Raw genomic sequence first — 21,370 nt, forward strand, 5'->3', positions numbered from 1 at the left:
TTCCTATAGTTTTGTAGGCTATATGATTGCAGGTTCTTTTGATTAATGTGTAGGAATAAAAATGATGCAAAATAGCATTATTTTTATTAACATTTTTGGTCAGGCTATGCATGCAAAGCAGCATTTTTTATTCATTCAATGTTGCCAAAGTTTAGTCCTAACTGGTTTGTGCCTTTATAATGTATGTACTAATTGACAATGCAGAGTCAGGGATCAGCAGAAAGAATTGTAAATTAATTAAAAAAGACTCCATGGGAATATTCACTTAATGGTGGTAAAATTCATTTTCAGCTATATTCAATGTTATCTCAATAATTACAAAGTAATAATTTTGGAGAGGAAGTTGTTCTTATATTATGGTCTGTTAAACTGATAATACGTTGAGAATCTGTGTTGTAAGTGGCTTATTTTATGGTGCAGTGAACTGATGATTCTAGAAGGCTTAAAGCTGACCCAGAATTAATCATGTTGGAACAACTTCAGGGTTACAAATCTGACATTACTAATTACAATGAAGTATTTTCCTTTCTTGCACATTTGCTACTAATGTTTTCACTTCTGAATGGCTAAATAAAGTTTTTCCAGCTCTCCTGCAGTCTGCTTTAAAAGACAATTCCAAACTTCAGTTGAAAAGAAAGGAAAAAAAAGGGTAAAGCAAACATTTCTGTATATCCTAAACCATGCTGTAAAGAGAGGCATATTTCTTTGCCCCCTTATGCAGGATGTATAAATGTTAACTCTTACTCCTGCCTTAAGTTATGTTTAGGTGATGCATCTGCGAAGGATGGACCAGAACTTGGCACTTGTTTATGACTTAGCCAAATTGTACTCCAGTGGACATTTATTCCTAAATTGTCAAATAAAGTAATTAATTCTAATGCAAGGTTTCTGAAAAATGAATCCACACCCCAGAAATGGGTTTTGAAAGTTTATAAGGTTTTTTTTTGCAAACACATTTGTTTTTTAAACTTTGCACAAGGAACCCTGTTGTTATCAAGGAAGTTATCAGAGTCTTCTCTCCTTCCCGACTGCCCCCAGCTTTTCTTCCAGTGCTTGCTTGCCTGAAATGCTTGCAACAGTTGAAAGAGTTTAGCAGCTGAGGGGGCTTTCTCCAGTCCAGCAATCCTACATTTTCTTAGTTTGCTTCCTTGATTGATTTCTGTAACTGTTGCTTCATAATATAAGGATAAGCAAAGTTATTCTACCCATTCCACCTTTAACTGAACTACCACAATTTCCCTCCCTCCACTGTCACATCCATTAAAAAAAAAAAGACATTTTTCTTTACAATTTGACTAATATTTTTCATTACTTTCTATATATTCTGCCAGTCCACCCATATGGTATATATAGTTTTATTAACAACTATGTATGCAAGGATGTTACTATGGAGATGTAACAAATACTTGGTTGCATGTGCAAGCTAATAATACAGGCCCTCTAGGGTAAAAAATTTTCAAATCCTTTACTCACAGTAGCATAAGCACTGACATCAAGACATTTCAGGGCAAATCAACACCAATATTTGACACATGAAAAAAAACCTGTATGCTACTGAGGTGGGAGATTTTTGACAAATGACTCTCTGGTTTTGTAGTCTATATTACCATGACAGGCTCAGTGACACTTGTTTAGCTTTATATGTTCAAGAGCAGAATTAAACACTCAAAGTAAAAGAAATAAACCAGAAAAGATTAAGGACAGGAATATTTTGGCATTGCAGTATTTATATAAATAATACAAATATAAATATAAATAAATATAAAGTATATATTAGAATTTTTATTCACAGTAAAAAAATAAACATTTTTTTGCAATGCAGAAAAATGGTAGAAATCACAAACATTAAAGTGGAAATAATGATTTACATGTACAAATCTATGCAGCTTTGCCATCTTTCCACCTTTCCCACCCAAGAGTTTAGGGTCTGCTACACTAGAACTAAAAACAGCACCATACAAGCACAGAGGCTGTAATCCTTGCTCTGACTGCAGTATAAAAGGGGAAGCAAATCAGATTTACAAGATATCCCGAGGAGCAGTGAAGGATAAAGCAAAGCTTTTCTGCTTTGTCTTGGATTCATAGCATCACAGCAGGGCTATTTTTCACGCTCTCTGTAGAAGAAGCACCTTCAAATGAGGGGTGACTGTTGGGTCTACATGTGGACATTTTGTTATTTCAAGTTGTTGTGTGCTGAATCTACAGAAAAAGCTATGTAAGCCCTCCCATGCTGCTTGTGCCGTGGGCCATCTTTTCTGTTGGCAGAAAATCTATTGGCTTCAATACTGAAAGGTGTTGTATACACATCTATCTTATATTGGCAGTTAAAAAAAAAAAGAAAAGGAGTTGTGATGTCAAACTAAAAAGTTACTTACTTCAGATGAGGAGGATACAATACAAATCCAGAGAAAGTCAGAGATTCTGTTTTAAGATAAGTGTACTACAAATAGCAATCAAAAGGAAAAAAAAAAAAAATCAACCAAGTTGCTTCTAAATAATTACCCTGCACTTGACAGGATGAGTGAGAGACCCCTTAACCTCCAACCTAAGAACCTTAATAAATCACTCATTCTATATACCCTATAATACCCTTCTTACTCAGTCTACAAAGCTAATGTTTAGTATAGAAGATGACACTGCAAACGTACATGTGCAGGTACAATTCACAGCTCAAAGATGAAAAATTAAACAATATTTATTTCACTTTTATAATTTCACAAGGACTCTTACTGGTTTAGTTTCAGTTTTATGTTAAACCCTGAAACTAAAAGAACTCTTAAAATTCTAAAAGAACTTTGACAGACAGCCTGCACAGTGTTCCGTAATGTATGTATTAAGTCACAAATAGTCACTGATCCTGTTCTATATTTCAGACACATTGGTTTCTCAGACCAAATACAAAGATTAGATTGTTCAGTTAGTTTCTTTGAAGAATCCTTTTCACAATGCTCCACTAGTTTCATGTGCTTTGCCATTCAAGCTCTGCAGCTCTCATGCTAGGTTAATGCTTTCGGTGCACTCTGTTCTTCCATCACAGAGCTTTTAGCAGCAAAGCTGAAAGGCAGCTCAAAAAATGTGAGGTAAAATCTTAGTTGCTTCATTATCATCTCTGCATATATCACAGTGACAGAGGAAGGAAGGTGCCATGGACAAGGAGTCTTATTTATAGACCTACCAAAGCATTTGATTTTGCCCACAGAAAACATGAACTTAAGAAGATGTCTGTGTGGTGCAGTGGGCTTTGTGAACAGTTAACTCCATAACTGGATGCAGACTTAACCAGGTCAGCAGAACGACTGGTTCTCCTGAGGAGTTCAAACTTAGTCTAGTCAGATTTCTGCTTTGGTATTATTGCATGACTTCTGGGATCTGGGTTAGTATTTGGACACAGAAAAAGTAAGAGCTCTTTCTCAACATGAGCCATCATTGTGTGCTTGCAGCCCAGAAAGCCAGCTGTATACTGGGCTGTATCAAAAGAAGTGTGGCCAGCAGGGAGAGGGAGGGGATTCTGCCCCTCTACTGGGCTCTGGTGAGACTTCACCTGGAAGCCCTGTGGCTGCTAACATAAGAAGGACATGGACCTGTTGAAATGAGCCCAGAGAAGGGCCATGAAAATGATCAGAGGGCTGGAAATACCTCTCCTATAAAGAAAGGCTGAGAGAGTTGGGGTTGTTCAGCCTGGAGAAGAGAAGGCTTTAGGCAGACCTTATAGTGGTCTTCCAGTGTCTGAAGGGGCCTACAGGAGAGATGGGGATGGACTCTTTATCAGGGAGCATAGCGACAGGACGAGGGGTAATGGTTTTAAACTGAAAGAGGGTAGATTTAGATTAGATATCAGGAAGAAATTCTTTACTGTGAGGGTGGTGAGACACTGGAACAGGTTGCCCAGGGAAGTTGTGGACGCCCCATCCCTGGAAGTGTTTAAGGCCAGGCTGGATGGGGCTTTGAGCAACCTGTCTAGTGGGAGTTGTCCCTGGCTATGGCAGGGAGGTTGGAACAAGATGATCTTTAAGGTCCCTTCCAACCCAACCCATTCTATGATTCTATGATTCTCAGCAGAGCGCTATATAGCATTGTGTAAACATACTTAATTTTCCATTCTGCAGAAAACAGACAGCGTGACACCTATTTTCTAAGGTATTCTTAGATTATTGCATGAAAAAGCTATAGAAATGTCTTTTTTATCATTGCCTCTAACAGCAGATATGGCTATAATGATAATTATAGTACAACTAATTATAATAACTATATAGCTACATAGTAGCTATAATTGATCCACAAATGCTCTAACACTAGAGATTTTGTACAAATATCTGCAAATCTCTGAATACTGGAGGGAATCAGGGGCATGGCACTTACTACCAACTTAGTTGTGCTTAATCTGTTACTAACCAAAAGTTGCTATTGTAACCATATGATAAAGTTGATATACATTAAGCAAATTAGTACTCTCAGTTGGTTACCATATCAAGGAGAAAAAACAACCAAACATTTATCTATGTATTTGTAGTCCACTGGCTAGGTACTGATACTCTCACCCCTGAAATCAGTTATGGATCTGTCTCTCTAGTTTGTTTCTGTATACTCTATTTGACCATTTATCATATTGACTGTATAAAACAGCATAGCACTGGCCAAACTACAGCCTATGTAGTATGATGTCCACAATCTAAAGTCCTCACTGCCCAAAAATAAGCATAGCACTTTATAGTGTGATGTTTCTAATATAGTTTCTCCACAAACTTATTAAGTAGCTCTGATATACATAAATATTCACAAAATTCTAGGAAACTGATGCTCCATTGCAACTAGTTAAGTTACAAAACTCTGGGTTTTCCAAGTTTTTATCTCTTATTATTCAAGTAGAAAAACAGAAGGTAACATTTCCATTTTAAACAGAATGGTAGGTCAGCAATGACAGTCTCAAACAGTTTCATGAGCATAGTTTTGATGTGTGGAAATTGAAATGAAGTAAAAAATGGAAGAATAAGGACTTATCTGAAAGTTTTGATTAGTATGTATAGAACAGTCACTGAATGTTAAGTCAGTGGCATCTACAGTGAAGGCAGAAGGAGTTTGTGTGGGGCAGAACCTACTAAATTGTGATTATTTTTTTTCCCCTTTGTTCCAATCTGGTTACAAAATGAAAAATACTCAAGGTCTAAAGATCACACCTCAGGAAAACTTTAAAAGTCCTCTTATCATCTTTACACAACCTTCCTTTTACAACTAGAAGCATGGCAGAACCAAAGGCTATAAAAGCTGGGCCGCCAGGGAAATTCTCTAGTAACTTTGAGCAGTTTTCATAAACTACCAAGTTTTCAATCAAGAATTCATACATTATGAAGAAGAAAATTCCATTGGACCTGTTTAATTTCTAAGTCCACTCTTTCTAGCCTTTTATTCTGCAATTGCATTCTCAGGGCATATGGATTTTCTGGACAATCTGACACTTTCTGGGTTATTGTGGGAACACATTAGAAGGAACATTAGCAGAAAGAAAGGAAAGGAAGAAACTCCTCAGAAAATTTCTCTAAAATGATTAGGGCTTCTTGGGAGTTTGTTGTTTGTTTGTGGTTTTTTATTTTTAAGCATTCTTAGGTGCATGCTTGTGACAAAAAGAGGAAAAAAGACCATTGAGACAGATTCTTAGTCAAATCATAGATTCATAGATTCATAGATTGGTCCAGGCCAGAAGGGACCTCCAAAGGTCATCTAGTCCGACCTCCCCGCAGTCAGCAGGGACACCCCCAACTAGACCAGGTTGCCCAGGGCCTCGTCAAGCTTCACCTTGAATATCTCAAGGGAAGGGGCCTCTACCACCTCCCTGGGCAACCTGTTCCAGTGTTCCACCACCCTCATGGTAAAGAATTTTTTCCTAATATCCAATCTAAATCTCCCCTTCTCCAGCTTAAAACCATTGCCCCTCGTCTTGTCGCTGCAGGCCTTTGTAAACAGACCCTCCCCAGCCTTCCTGTAGGCCCCCCTCAGGTACTGGAAGGCTGCTATGAGGTCTCCCCGGAGCCTCCTTTTCTCCAAGCTAAACAACCCCAGCTCCCTCAGTCTGTCCTCATAGGAGAGGTGCTCCAGCCCCCTGATCATTTTGGTGGCCCTCCTCTGGACCCGCTCCATCAGGTCCATGTCCTTTCTATATTGAGGGCTCCAGACCTGCACACAGTACTCCAGGTGAGGTCTCACCAGAGCAGAGTAAAGTGGCAGAATCACCTCTCTGATCTGCTGGCAACACTTCTCTTGATGCAGCCCAGGATGTGATTGGCCTTTTGGGCTGCGAGAGCCCACTCTGTTGAGGAAAAGGCCTGTCTACTGTGACACACTTACAGTCTAAAGGATTTGCCAAATGAACTTGAATGACAAATTTGGAATTGTATTTGCCTATGAATTGGCTAAAAATAATAGGATTTTCACATGGAATCAATGCTTGCCATGCAGGTTCTATGTTTTTAGCATATGTCTTTCATGGGGGAGCAAGAGATCCAGAAAGCATCCAGTAAAACATGTTGCAGCAGCAGCATGATATTCTGTTATTGTTGTTGGTATGAAAACTAAAGTAAAAAGAGAGGCATTTCTATGCAGAATATGAGATATTACAGGCAATTATCATATTTTAAAATCTTTTTTAGTAGATATTTCAGAGATATGTATTTGACAAATCACTTTTAATCTTTTTAGACAATTTAATGGGGACTTGAAGACTAACCTAATCTTCCCTTACAATGGTTGTCTGGGTAACAAACAACAGTTTTATGCTTCTTGGCAACAGATCCTTTCACACTACTATGAAAGGCTCTACAAGAATGAGCTAGTTAATATCATATGATATTGATTATTTTCTGGATGAAGTTTTCTCAGAAAAGAAGTATTTTGTGGTTTTTTTTCTATCAGGGAGCACAAACAGTTTTTAAAATTTTGTAGGCAAATCCACAATATTGCTACTTTCCTTTTCTTTCAGATACTTAAAGATCCTAAATATCTAAGTTCTGATAGTAAAGTTACCCAGGCACCTGCTTGGGTCATCTTGGGGGCTTTCTCAGAGGTATGTGCTTGTTGATATCACAGTTAGGTACCGAAGACCAAATAACCTTGATAAAGTATTTAGTGTTCTGTATATTTTTCTTCAGTTCATTAATGCAGCATACTCCTTATATTATATCACCCATCTACAAACCCAGAGTGTCGTCCCCCTGTTCTTCCAATACCATCATGCTTAGGATAGCTACCTAAGATGGAGGGAAAGACCAAAGTCCAAATCAAACCTTCTGTCTGCTGATAAACATTGAATCACCTTCTCCCGTTTTTTAAGAGACTGTATCTCTCAATTGTTCCATTCAGAAATGTTCCATTTTGTATAAAATACCTATGCAGTTAGGGGCTGCTACAGGGATATATAGCGGCATTTTTAAAATGTTAGTCTTCCTGTGAGCCTTGTGGTTATTCTCATGCCATCTCTTTCTTTGGTCTGACATATTTCACTGTTCATGTTGATTACTTTATATTATTCCTTAAAACTCATGAAACTAGAAAATCCTAGGAACCTTAATTAATGGAGGAGAAAGCTACAACTGAACATTTAAAGCTGTCTCCTGGAATACTCTACAGTAATCAGAGTTTAGGCAAGTCACCCGGAGCCTCAGATCCTGATGTGTGGGAAGGTGTTAAAAAATTAGGTGATACAACATAGAATAATAGAGTGCTGTCTAAATTTAGCATATCCCATTGAAGTGATTTCCCTCTTATTCTGAATACAAATCTCAAGGAGCATGAGGACCCAATATCAATTAAGCAATAAATGAAACCAAAGAAACGTACCTGAACTGAAAGATTTTTTCAAATGGTTATATGTTTAATATATCATGAAAATCCAAATGTATCCTGAGTTATATCCTGGCCCAACATAGCTTATACTGTCATTCAAAACAGCAGGGTAGACAAAAAAAACCCAACACCACCACCAAAAAAAAAATACCAACAAAGGTAATTAAAATAATTTAGGAATGCATGAAAGAAAGCTCATGCTGTACAAAAAATAATGGAAAATATACAGAGATCTCTGTGGAAAAGCCTCAAATTTTTAATGTTTCAAAACTGATGAAAGTATTTTAAAATAGTAAACAAAAATATTAAAAGTGACAGAAAATGCCAGTTTGGCCAGTTTAACTGAGCAGCTGAGTCACTTCTTTGTAAGACTTCCTATTCTAGTCTTCTTCTACCAATTCTTTTGTTCATCATGGGTCTAGCAAATACCAATGGAGGTAGGTAGCGCCTCCACTCTCCCAGTTACACAGATCAACAAAGAGAGAGCTGCTGCCTCCAGTCACCATCACCTAGAAGCAAGGTTCCTTTGTTTCTATTTATTACTGGTTACAGGAGATTGAACATGCCTAGTATAAATTATTTCTAGCCTTATGATTTCTCCTTTACATAGGGTGAGTTAGACAGTTTCACTCATATACTGTAACTGTGCAGTGCACAGTAGCCCAGAGCCCTCAACACTATGTTGAACCTTGTGCACAGGCATAAGAAGGAGGGAGGATGCCAGTCTTACCATTTTCTTTCACTTGGAAGTCCCGGCTACAGCAAGTATCTTCTAGCTGTGACACTATGGTGTCATGTAGAATTATATTGTCATTCACATGCTTGACCACAAGAGCACTAATCGTAAATGAGATGACTCATCTTGATCAGCTTCCCTGGAATAAGGCTAAAAATAGGGCCACTGGTATTATAGTGATAACAAGCTGATGCAACAAGAGCTCTCTGAAATTCTTGCATCTGCTAAAATAGCTAACAAACAACATTTTGTAAGAGGAAGTGAAAATGCTATCTTAAAAAGCAGTATAAACTGAAAAAGAGGGTTCTTTTAGCTCATGCATTGCAATAGTTTTCCCAATGGAAATACAAGGAAAATCCATTTGAGTGCAAAGACACTCAGGTGCGTAGCATAAAAGTGGAATTTCCACAATAAGTGGATGTTCATACACAAGAGTTCTGCATGACAAGTCATGTTTTGCACACCTTAAATTGTATGTAGGTATTATTAGTAGGTACCTATTTTAGAAAGAGTTAATAATAAGGGAGAATCTACTCCCTTTGCTGTGCATTTTTAAAGTGAACTAGTTGGTGTTTGCACACAAAAAAAATTTTTCCCTGAAAAGTATACAGAAAAAGAAATAGAATATTCTTTTGATCTCTAAATAGTTTAATAATACAAAAGCAGGCTGTGAGCTGCTTAAACCTAGGGATGTGGAAACAGGCAGAGGTTTGACCTCATTACCTAACAAGAGAGAATCAAATATATTTTAAAAATGTGTCTGCAGAGTGAATAGTTGCTTGCCAGAAGCATATGATATATTTCAGATGCTGTATGGTCAGCTAAACTCACATGACTAATTCAGGGTCTCCATTTCTATTGCTTATCATGACAAACTCCCTCGTAGCCAGCCTATTGTGCCTATAGCCCAGGAATGCCTATATGACCAGAGACAGTTATTTTCAGATTAAAGGATTCTCAGTCTGAGCCTCTGGGTCTTGAAGGAAATTTCTTCCTTCTGACTGCCAGTGCTGTGAAAAAGGGAACTAAATGGATAGTAGATGCCTACATTTCCTGGATGTAATGTGTTTTTAACTAGAAAGTAGATCTTCTAGAAAAATACTTTCTGTACTGTGATTAAAAAAAGAATAAAGCCGGGTGAAAGCTGGGAAAGCCGGGAAGCCGTAAGTGAAACAAAATTCAAATTTAACATTTTCAAAAAACAACCTGATGATTTGTGAAAATCAGTTCAGTCAGCCCCTTCCTATTTTTAATAATGTTCATTTCTACCACTTAGAAAATTTAACTGAGACATTTCACATTAACTATTGTTTTTATTCTCAAAAAGTATGATTTTTTGTTCTGTTGTTGAGAAAGCGCTGTTCCACCAAACATTAGAAACATGGAAGACACATCTGTTTTAAACAATTCAAATAGACTGTTTCTGTAGACAGTGTAAAGATAAAGACACCTTCACAAGGAAATTCATACTACCCACTCTTCTGTTAGGATGGGATTATTTCTCTCCCTCCCTCACCCTTTTTTCTCTCTTCCTCTTACTCTCTCCATTCCTCCCTTTGCTCTGTTAACTTTACAGTGATACAGGCAACTAGCTTAAAAGATTTATATCTTTACATGGCTGAAGTAAAATGCAAAAATTCCCATGTTCTGAGTTTAGCTAAAGTTATCTGCCTGGTAGTTATTCGTACCAGCCGCTATGAGTGTATGGACAGCAGTCTAGATACTCTGTAACTGTTGATTTCAAGTACAAAAATATATAGAATTTTGACATAGCCACTTGTAATATTGTGTAAATGTTTAAGTGAAAGGAGGTTGATGCTTTAAAATCACAAGTCACTTAGGTATTTTCAAAAAATTCAGGAAAGAAAAAGGAGCAAAGATTTATCCTAAAGATAAGATTTTAAATGGATAGCAACATAATCCAGACAGTCTTATAGTTTGGGAAAAACACATTGTGTTCCTGAGATGACATTTATATGGCAAAATGTAGCTTGAAACAACATTTTATGACCATGCTGTAAATCCTTGGAAGAGGAGAGGTCTCCAAGGAGAAAAAGAGCTCTCACACAACAATGGCACAAACAGAACTGGCGGTCATTTTCTGTAGTTTTAGTGAACATCTGGAACTCATATGTTTATTGTTGAAAATTGCCAAGATCTAAGACCAGAAAGTAGGAGTGGTTTGACTTCTTTTGGAGAAGAATAGAACAAATATTAGAATCATAGAATCATAGAATGGTTAGAGTTGGAAGGGACAGCACAGCCCTTGGAGAGCCTGCAAAAGCCACGTCCCTGGGGCTGATGGGCACGGGGCACCTGCTGGGCTTCTTTAGCACTCAGACACAGACAGTTCGTTTGACGGGACAGCTATCAGCAATCTTGCACATCTTCACCCATATACCCACCTTGGATTTCCCCTGGAGGTGTCCCAAAGAGAGGGATGAGCGCACCTCTCGTGTCACACAGCGGCCGTCAGGCCACTGCTTCTCCTCACCGTGGCGTGGCCTGCGCTAGCGATGCTTTCAGTTGGAGACATCTCAAAAGCTCTCTTTGACCTGGCTGCACGTGTTAAGTCTGCCGTGTTAAGGTGGTGGGGACCTGAGCCTGAGCTCCCGAGAGGCTGCTGCGGAGAACGAGTCTCCTGCTCGTAGAGGAGCCAGAGCGGCCAGAGCCCCGCTCTGCAGTGGTGGCACTTGTCCCCTGAGCAAAGGGCTCCCCACTGGGGCAGCGTCACACCCACCTCACTGAGGTGGCCCAAGGGCAATGCTGTCGCGCTCGCGGGGCTTGGTGTGCGAATGGCTCCCAAGGAAGCCGCTTCAGGCTCCCTGCCTACGGAGCCGCACAGGCAACGTGCACAGCTGTGGAGGGTGACCAGTTATTCCTGTTGCCCCGAGGTGGGAGCACGGGCAGGAGGGGGAGCCTTAGCTACGGAATCAGGGAAAGCAGGGCCCACCCCGTCAGCTCTTCAGCAAAATGCTCCCCGACCCCGGGGCGGCTGAGCAGTCAGCACCCGATGCCCGCCTTCCCCCCAGAAATGATGCACACGCGCTCAGAGACGCGGCTTTTGTTGCAACACACCCTGTATTCACAACTGTGTACAAACGGAAGCTCCCAGAGAGAATGGACCCTCCGGAAGACAGCCGGCAGTCCAGGCGACGCAACCACAGAGGTGGTGTCAGAGGTGAAAACCTCTTTCAGACTCCGAAGAGCAACAGTCCCGTGAGCCGACCTTGCAGCTCCTCGAACTCACACAGTGCCTTGGCGTAGGCTTCTGGGTCCTGCACCAGGCACTGGAAGAGGTTGAGCAGCGCAGCTCCTTGCATGGCTCGGGGCAAGACGATGGCCTCGGGCAAGCATTCGTTGCCAAAGATGAAGTGATCGAGGCGTTTCTCCTCCAGGCAGCTGCGCAGGTAGCACAGTACATCCTGCAGCTGGATCGCGGATACCGCCCTCATGTTCAGGAGGTGCATCACAACCGTCTTGAAGGTGTAGGAGGAAAGGACTGTGCCCGCCAGGGTGCTGGTGCAGAGCTGGAGGCACCTGAGGTGGACGCTGTCAGGCAGGGCCTGCCTGGCCACGTGGCTGAAGAACTTTGCCTCCGCCACACCGTAGCTCTCTGCCCACATCGTGCCTGGGGTGAAGATGGCCTCTGGAGCCTGGCTGCTCAGGAAGACGTCCGAGTCGCCTTGCTGCACCCCAAACAGCATCTCAACAAGGAGGGGTGTGCCGGAGGCGTCTGTGAGCTCCAGCTTGCAGGAGCGCCTGGACGGCAGCACCCTCAGGCTGTAGCGACGCCAATGAGGCATCTCCTGCCAGGCCGAGCTCACCAAGTCCTGGAACCAGCGGGCGGTCTTCTGTGCATCGAGGTAGCGGCCGGTGCAGAGGTTGCTCAGGAGGCTGGAATCCTGATTTCTCTCCAGCGCCTCCTGGGGCTGGTGGACGAAGCACAGCATGTCCTTCACACGGGTGTCCTTCGCGCAGGTGCACTCCAGCTCCACGCGGACACGGTGCTTTGCCGGCACGTCGCCCGCAGTGCCCAGCTCCAGGCGGAAGGCATGGCCACGGGAGGGTTTCAGGGGCACCAGGAGGCTGTACACAGCATCGTGCCCACAGGGACTCCAGCCTTCAAAGGCGCTGCCCACCCCGATGGCTGGCTGCGGCACCGGGAAGAAACTATTGGACAAGCGCTCCTGGAAGACACCGAGGAGATCGCCCACCAGCGTTTCCACCTCCCGTCTCCTGCAGGCCACGCTCTGCGCTGAGCGCCGGATGTTCTCCCTGACCAGCCGCTCCTCGTCACGGAAATCTTCTTCCCTTTCCTCTTTGTCGTCCTCCTCCTCTGTGATGCTGCTGGACCTCTCCTGCTCATCACTGCTGTCTGGCGGATGGATCCTTTTCCAGAGCCCCAAGCAGAGCCCGACGAGCAGCACTAGTCCTCCAGCAACCACCCAGAACTGCCACTGCTTCAAGGGAGCAAAGAGGAGGGCTCCCCAGGCAAAGTCGCTCTGCTCCAGGCTCCTCTGCTCCAGGATCGCCTTTGTCTCCTCCGGGATCGGCTTTGTCTCCTCCGGGATCGGCTTCGTCTCCTCCGGGATCGGCTTCGTCTCCCCCAGGTTCCTCTGCTCCACCTCCTGCAGCTGCCGAGTCATCTCCCCGCTGTTCAGGAGCTCCACATGCTGCTGCATGGGCTCTCGTGTGGCCTCATCGCGCTCATTGTCAACCATGGGCATGAGCCCGATGACGCTGAGCAAAAGCAGGACGAGGGCTCTTCTCGGAGCCATAGCCCGCAGGAGTAGCGAGAGAGCCGCAAGCTCACTCGCCGCTGGCGCAGGCCGTACTGGGGCAGCTGCCTGCTGGCGCCCTTTATAGCCGCCCCCATTGTGCCGCATCCCCTGTGGTGCCCCAGGCGCCGGAGCGCATCACAGGCACCGCCGGCAAGCGGCCGCGTCCTCGGGCGCCAGCCCGGCTCAGCCAGAGCCTGGGATGGTGAATGCAACTGTGTTTTAACAAGATTTGATGGCAAGGTGCACTGCGTTATTTACTGCATGGAGGCCAAGGTCAGAGAGAACTGTCAGGGAGACCCTTCCCTCGAGTCATGAGGTTCAGAGCGGACCCCCTCGCTTTCTACACTCCTTCCCGGAGGGGAGTCCAGGGGCGGCTGGGTCCAATCCTACTCCCAGACTTGCTCAACGCTTTATGCCTGAAGGATTCTATCTGGGCAACCAATCCTTTCGATCGCTTAGCTAGGATTTCAAAGTTTTGCATTCTAGTAGTCACTTACGCAGGATCTGTTGCGGCTAGGAATCTCTAAATCTGGAGAAGTAATCTTGAGAGGCGTCCCTACTCCTGGTAACCCGCTGCCGTGCAGGAGAGCTCAAGGGGCTCTTGGGCTGTTGACTATTTCTGGGGGTAAGATGGCTGACCTCTAGTCCTATTGGCATATTGACCGCAGGACCGGCATTGCTCAAGTCCGCCCTTGGCTGTTGTGTTGTTATGTGGCTCCCCCAAAGCACCTTGGAGCCCCAGATGCCGCCCTCACGACAAGAGGCACCCCTTGCGACCACCTCGGGTGCTTATCACTTGGGCAGGGCTATGGGAACTTCTTATGTTCAAGTTTGTGCCCATTTCCTCTTCTCCCGTCACTGGGCACCACTGAAAAAAGGCTGGCCCCATCCTCTTGACCCCCTCCGCTTAAGTATTTTGTGGAATCATAGAACGGTTAGAGTTGGAAGGGACCTTAAAGATCATCAAGTTCCAACCCCCCTGCCATGGGCAGGGACACCTCCACTAGAGCAGGTTGCTCAAAGCCCCATCCAGCCTGGCCTTAAACACTTCCAGGGATGGGGCATCCACAGCTTCCCTGGGCAACCTGTTCCAGCGCCTCACCACCCTCACAGTAAAGAATTTCTTTCTGGTATCTCATCTAAATCTCCCCTCTTCCAATTTAAAACCATTACCCCTTGTCCTGTCACTACACCGCCTGAAAAAGAGTGCCTCGCCAGCTCTCCTGTAGGCTCCCTTCAGCTATTGGAAGGCTGCTATGAGGTCTCCCCAGAGCCTTCTCTCCTCCAGGCTGAACAACCCAACCCGTACTGCTGCATGGGGTTATTCCTCCCCGGGAAGGCAAGAGTCGCTTTTGTAACAGCACAGCCCTTGGAGAGCCTGCAAAAGCCACGTCCCTGGGGCTGATGGGCACGGGGCACCTGCTGGGCTTCTTTAGCACTCAGACACAGACAGTCGTTTGACGGGACAGCTATCAGCGATCTTGCACATCTTCACCCATATACCCACCTTGGATTTCCCCTGGAGGTGTCCCAAAGAGAGGGATGAGCGCACCTCTCGTGTCACACAGCGGCCGTCAGGGGCTCGGGGCAAGACGATGGCCTCGGGCAAGCATTCGTTGCCAAAGATGAAGTGATCGAGGCGTTTCTCCTCCAGGCAGCTGCGCAGGTAGCACAGTACATCCTGCAGCTGGATCGCGGATACCGCCCTCATGTTCAGGAGGTGCATCACAACCGTCTTGAAGGTGTAGGAGGAAAGGACTGTGCCCGCCAGGGTGCTGGTGCAGAGCTGGAGGCACCTGAGGTGGACGCTGTCAGGCAGGGCCTGCCTGGCCACGTGGCTGAAGAACTTTGCCTCCGCCACACCGTAGCTCTCTGCCCACATCGTGCCTGGGGTGAAGATGGCCTCTGGAGCCTGGCTGCTCAGGAAGACGTCCGAGTCGCCTTGCTGCACCCCAAACAGCATCTCAACAAGGAGGGGTGTGCCGGAGGCGTCTGTGAGCTCCAGCTTGCAGGAGCGCCTGGACGGCAGCACCCTCAGGCTGTAGCGACGCCAATGAGGCATCTCCTGCCAGGCCGAGCTCACCAAGTCCTGGAACCAGCGGGCGGTCTTCTGTGCATCGAGGTAGCGGCCGGTGCAGAGGTTGCTCAGGAGGCTGGAATCCTGATTTCTCTCCAGCGCCTCCTGGGGCTGGTGGACGAAGCACAGCATGTCCTTCACACGGGTGTCCTTCGCGCAGGTGCACTCCAGCTCCACGCGGACACGGTGCTTTGCCGGCACGTCCCCCGCAGTGCCCAGCTCCAGGCGGAAGGCATGGCCACGGGAGGGTTTCAGGGGCACCAGGAGGCTGTACACAGCATCGTGCCCACAGGGACTCCAGCCTTCAAAGGCGCTGCCCACCCCGATGGCTGGCTGCGGCACCGGGAAGAAACTATTGGACAAGCGCTCCTGGAAGACACCGAGGAGATCACCCACCAGCGTTTCCACCTCCCGTCTCCTGCAGGCCACGCTCTGCGCTGAGCGCCGGATGTTCTCCCTGACCAGCCGCTCCTCGTCACGGAAATCTTCTTCCCTTTCCTCTTTGTCGTCCTCCTCCTCTGTGATGCTGCTGGACCTCTCCTGCTCATCACTGCTGTCTGGCGGATGGATCCTTTTCCGGAGCCCCAAGCAGAGCCCGACGAGCAGCACTAGTCCTCCAGCAACCACCCAGAACTGCCACTGCTTCAAGGGAGCAAAGAGGAGGGCTCCCCAGGCAAAGTCGCTCTGCTCCAGGCTCCTCTGCTCCAGGATCGCCTTTGTCTCCTCCAGGATCGCCTTTGTCTCCTCCGGGATCGGCTTCGTCTCCTCCGGGATCGGCTTTGTCTCCTCCGGGATCGGCTTCGTCTCCTCCGGGATCGGCTTCGCCTCCCCCAGGTTCCTCTGCTCCACCTCCTGCAGCTGCCGAGTCATCTCCCCGCTGTTCAGGAGCTCCACATGCTGCTGCATGGGCTCTCGTGTGGCCTCATCGCGCTCATTGTCAACCATGGGCATGAGCCCGATGACGCTGAGCAAAAGCAGGACGAGGGCTCTTCTCGGAGCCATAGCCCGCAGGAGTAGCGAGAGAGCCGCAAGCTCACTCGCCGCTGGCGCAGGCCGTACTGGGGTAGCTGCCTGCTGGCGCCCTTTATAGCCGCCCCCATTGTGCCGCATCCCCTGTGGTGCCCCAGGCGCCGGAGCGCATCACAGGCACCGCCGGCAAGCGGCCGCGTCCTCGGGCGCCAGCCCGGCTCAGCCAGAGCCTGGGATGGTGAATGCAACTGTGTTTTAACAAGATTTGATGGCAAGGTGCACTGTGTTATTTACTGCATGGAGGCCAAGGTCAGAGAGAACTGTCAGGGAGACCCTTCCCTCGAGTCATGAGGTTCAGAGCGGACCCCCTCGCTTTCTACACTCCTTCCCGGAGGGGAGTCCGGGGGCGGCTGGGTCCAATCCTACTCCCAGACTTGCTCAACGCTTTATGCCTGAAGGATTCTATCTGGGCAACCAATCCTTTCGATCGCTTAGCTAGGATTTCAAAGTTTTGCATTCTAGTAGTCACTTACGCAGGATCTGTTGCGGCTAGGAATCTCTAAATCTGGAGAAGTAATCTTGAGAGGCGTCCCTACTCCTGGTAACCCGCTGCCGTGCAGGAGAGCTCAAGGGGCTCTTGGGCTGTTGACTATTTCTGGGGGTAAGATGGCTGACCTCTAGTCCTATTGGCATATTGACCGCAGGACCGGCATTGCTCAAGTCCGCCCTTGGCTGTTGTGTTGTTATGTGGCTCCCCCAAAGCACCTTGGAGCCCCAGATGCCGCCCTCACGACAAGAGGCACCCCTTGCGACCACCTCGGGTGCTTATCACTTGGGCAGGGCTATGGGAACTTCTTATGTTCAAGTTTGTGCCCATTTCCTCTTCTCCCGTCACTGAAAAAAGGCTGGCCCCATCCTCTTGACCCCCTCCCTTTAAGTATTTTGTGGAATCATAGAACGGTTAGAGTTGGAAGGGACCTTAAAGATCATCAAGTTCCAACCCCCCTGCCATGGGCAGGGACACCTCCACTAGAGCAGGTTGCTCAAAGCCCCATCCAGCCTGGCCTTAAACACTTCCAGGGATGGGGCATCCACAGCTTCCCTGGGCAACCTGTTCCAGTGCTTCACCACCCTCACAGCAAAAAGAATTTCTTTCTGGTATCTCATCTAAATCTCCCCTCTTCCAATTTAAAATGGTTACCCCTTGTCATGTCACTACACTTCCTGACAAAGAGTCCCTCTCCGGCTCTCCTGTAGGCTCCCTTCAGATATTGGAAGGCTGCTATGAGGTCTCCCCGGAGCCTTCTCTTCTCCAGGCTGAACAACCCCAGCTCTCTCAGCCTGTCTTCACAGGAGAGGTGCTCCATCCCTCTGATCATCTTTGTGGCCCTCCACTGGACCCGTTCCAACAGGTCCATGTCCTTCCTGTGTTGAGGACTCCAAAGCTGGACATAGTACTCCAGGTGGCGTCTCACAAGCGCAGAGTACACGGGTAGAATCACCTCCCTCAACCTGCTGGCCACGCTTCTCTTGATGCAGCCCAGGATGCAGTTGGCTTTCTGGGCTGCCAGTGCACACTGTCGGCTCATGCTGAGCTTCTATCCACGAGCACTCCCAAGTCCTTCTCCTCAGGGCTGCTCTCCAGCCATTCTCCGCCCAACCTGTATTTGTGCCTGGGATTGCCATGTCCCAGGTGCAGGACCCTGCACATGGCTTGGTTGTACTTCATGAGATTTGCACGAGCCCACCTCTCAAGCCTGTCCAGGTCCCTCTGGATGGCGTCCCTTCCCTCCAGCGTGTCGACCACGCCACTGAGCTCGGTGTCATTGGCAAACTTGCTGAGGGTGCACTCTATCCCACTGTCCGTGTCTCCGACAAAGACGTTAAATACCACTGGTCCCAGTACCAACCCCTGAGGAACACCACTCGTCACTGGCTGCCTCTTGGACATTGAACCATTGACCACAACCCTTTAAGTGCAGCCACTCAGCCAGTTCCTTATCCACCGAATGGCCCATCCATCGAACCCATGGGTTTCCAATTTTGAGACCAGGATGTCATGCGGGACAGTGTCAAACGCTTTGCATAAGTCCAGGTAGATGACGTCTGTTGCTCTGCCCTTGTCCACCAAGCCTGTGGCACTATCGTAAAAGGCCACCAAATTTGTCAGGCACGATTTGCCCTTGGTGAAGCCGTGTTGGCTGTCCCCAATCACCTCATTATTTTCCACATGCCTCAGCAGAGATTCCAGGAGGATCTGCTCCATGATCTTGCCAGGCACAGAGGTGAGGCTGACTGGCTTATAGTTCCCTGGGTCTTCTTTTTTTCCTTTTTTGAATATCGGGGTTATGTTCCCCTTTTTCCAGTCAGCGGGAACTTCACCAGAATGCCACAATTTCTCAAATGTGATGGAAAACAGCTTAGCAACTTTGTCCGCCAGTTCCCTCAGGACCCGTGGATGGATTTCATCAGGTCCCATGGACTTATGCACCTTCAGGTTCCTTAAGAGGTCTCGAACCTGATCTTCTCCTACTGTGGGCAGTTCTTCATTCGCAGAGCCCCTGTTTTTGCCTTCCGTGACTTGGGCAGTGTGCTTAGAGCCCTTGCCGGTGAAGACTGAGGCAAAGAAGTTGTTCAGTAGCTCAGCCTTATCCATATCCTGGGAGGTCAGGTCTCCTGTTTCCTTCCAGAGAGGGCCCACAACTTCCCTAGTCTCGCCTTTGTCCCTGACACATCTATAGAAGTTTTTCTGATTGTCTTTGATGTCCCTAGCTAGATTTAGTTCTGCCTGGGCTTTCGCTTGCCTCATTGCCACGGAAACCAGCTTCAGGGCAGGTAAGACTGCGCTGGGGAAGGGTTCTGTAGCGGAAAAGGCCGACGAGAAGCTCTTTTTGGGGCTTTTTTTGAAGCCAGGACAAGGCCCCTGCTTGTCCTGGGGGCTGTCAGCTGGGGGAGCGGTGCTGCTGAGCGAGCCTGGGCGGAGCCACCACCACCCCCGGTTTATCCCACCTCCAGGGGATAAAAGGTGTCAGGGAGGGCAGGGACTAGTCCCTGCCCACAGAGCACGGAGGGAGCAACTGGAGCTGGTGTGTGTGTACTGGCCGGGCCCAGTGCTTCTACTGGTGTACACAGTAAGGTCAGTCGCTCCTGGGGACTCAGCTATGGTTGCTACCAGATGGAAGGCTATGTTTAGGGAAGCTGTGGGTACCCTGACCGAGGCCCCATGCAAACATATGGGTGTGCAGGCCTCTGGGTGCAGAGAGTGCCGGAGCCTGGCGCTGGCAATGGAGGGTAGCAGAGACAACACCTGTATAAGATGTGAACAGGTGAATGATCTGCTCTACCTGGTGGCCCAGCTGAAGGATGAAGTGGAGAGGCTGAGGAGCATCAGGGAGTGTGAAAGAGAAATTGACTGGTGGGTGCACTCCCTGAGAGTAGGGGAACAGGTTGAGGCCCCGTGTAAATCGGAGGACCCTCTCCCCTCTTCTCATCAAGCAACAGGAGAGGATCTCAGAGAAGAGGGGGAATGGAAACAGGTCCCTGCTTGGGGAAGCAGGCGAGTCCCCTCCCAACCTCTCCCAGCTTCCCAGTTACCCCTGCAGAACAGGTATGGAGTCCTGCAGGAGGAACTGGCCGATGGAGAGGAGGATGGCACACCAAGACTAGAGAAGACAGAAAGTACACGTCACAGTGGACCCAACTTCACCACTAGCTCCAAAAGGAAAAGGAGAAAGGTCATAGTTGTGGGTGACTCTCTGTTGAGGGGGGCAGAGGGACCAATATGCCGCCCTGACCCACTACGCAGGGAAGTCTGTTGCCTCCCTGGGGCTCGGGTCAGGGATGTGACAAACAAACTCCCAGACCTAGTAAACCCCTCTGATTATTACCCTCTGTTAGTATTTCAGGTGGGTAGTGATGAAATGGGTAGGAGGAGGCTGAAATCAATTAAAAGAGATTTTAGAGCCTTAGGGCAGCAGCTCAAGGGGTCAGGAACACAAGTGGTCTTCTCTTCTATCCCACCAGTGGCAACTGTGAATAAAGAAATTGATAGGAAGAGGCAAGAGATCAACTTGTGGCTCCGGGACTGGTGTTACAGGCAGGGCTTTGGGTTTTTCGAACATAGGTGGCTATATGAGACACCTGGCATGCCATTGTCAGGTGAGACACAGCTGTCCCAGAAGGGGAAAAGAATTTTGGGGCAGGAGTTAGCAGGGCTCATTGACCGGTCTTTAAACTAGATATGAGGGGGGAAGGGGAGATAACTGGGCCTGTCAAGATTAAACCTGAGGAAAGCATGCCACGGTTTGAAGGAGGCCACATGAGTGAGGACTCACACTCTGACGTTTCATCAGAGAAAGGTGATAGACGTTTAGAAATTACTGCTAGAGAACAATGGGAAAACCCTTTCCTAGAAGGGGAAAAGGGTACTAGGCTAAGAGTTAACAAAGCTCATGGACAGAGCTTTAAGCCGAAAGTTAAGGGGGATGGGGATAAAACCAGGCCCGCTGGTAATGAACCTGAGTGTCAAGGGCCAAAGATGGGGGTGAAATCAGTAGCCCAGGTCAAGTGCATCTATGCTAATGCACGTAGCATGGGCAACAAACAGGAGGAGCTAGAAGCCATTGTGCAGCAGGACAACTACAACATAGTTGCCATCACGGAAACGTGGTGGGACGATGGTCATGACTGGAATGCTGCAATAAGTGGCTATAAGCTCTTCAGAAGGAATAGGCAAGGAAGGAGGGGCGGGGGGGTGGCTCTGTACATTAGGGAGTTGTTTGACTCTATAGAGATAGACTCCAGTGATGAAGAAGTGGAGTGTTTATGGGTAAGGGTGAAAGGGAAGGCTAACAAAGGTGATTTTGTGCTGGGAGTCTGCTATAGACCACCCAACCAGGATGAACAGGTTGATGAGGTATTCTATAAGCGGCTGGCTGCAGTCTCGCAAACGCCAGCCCTTGTTCTCGTTGG

The 21,370-nt window shown here is 47.2% G+C and overlaps 2 protein-coding genes across 2 annotated transcripts; both read right to left on the reverse strand.

Annotated features, from left to right (window-relative positions):
• Nucleotides 1–11,763: 11,763 nt before the first annotated feature.
• LOC141477631 (inositol 1,4,5-trisphosphate receptor-interacting protein-like 1) lies at nt 11,764–13,350 on the reverse strand. Its single transcript, XM_074166878.1, has 2 exons — nt 13,184–13,350; nt 11,764–13,099 (listed from the first exon to the last, which is right to left on the reverse strand). Exons 1-2 carry the CDS (start codon nt 13,348–13,350, stop codon nt 11,764–11,766), a joined length of 1,503 nt encoding a protein of 500 aa, XP_074022979.1.
• A 1,435-nt stretch (nt 13,351–14,785) lies between these two features.
• Nucleotides 14,786–16,432, reverse strand: LOC141477632 (inositol 1,4,5-trisphosphate receptor-interacting protein-like 1). Its single transcript, XM_074166880.1, has 2 exons — nt 16,280–16,432; nt 14,786–16,129 (listed from the first exon to the last, which is right to left on the reverse strand). Exons 1-2 carry the CDS (start codon nt 16,430–16,432, stop codon nt 14,786–14,788), a joined length of 1,497 nt encoding a protein of 498 aa, XP_074022981.1.
• Nucleotides 16,433–21,370: the final 4,938 nt, after the last annotated feature.

The sequence above is a fragment of the Numenius arquata genome, chromosome Z, assembly GCF_964106895.1.
Source record: "Numenius arquata chromosome Z, bNumArq3.hap1.1, whole genome shotgun sequence".
NCBI lineage: Eukaryota > Metazoa > Chordata > Aves > Charadriiformes > Scolopacidae > Numenius > Numenius arquata.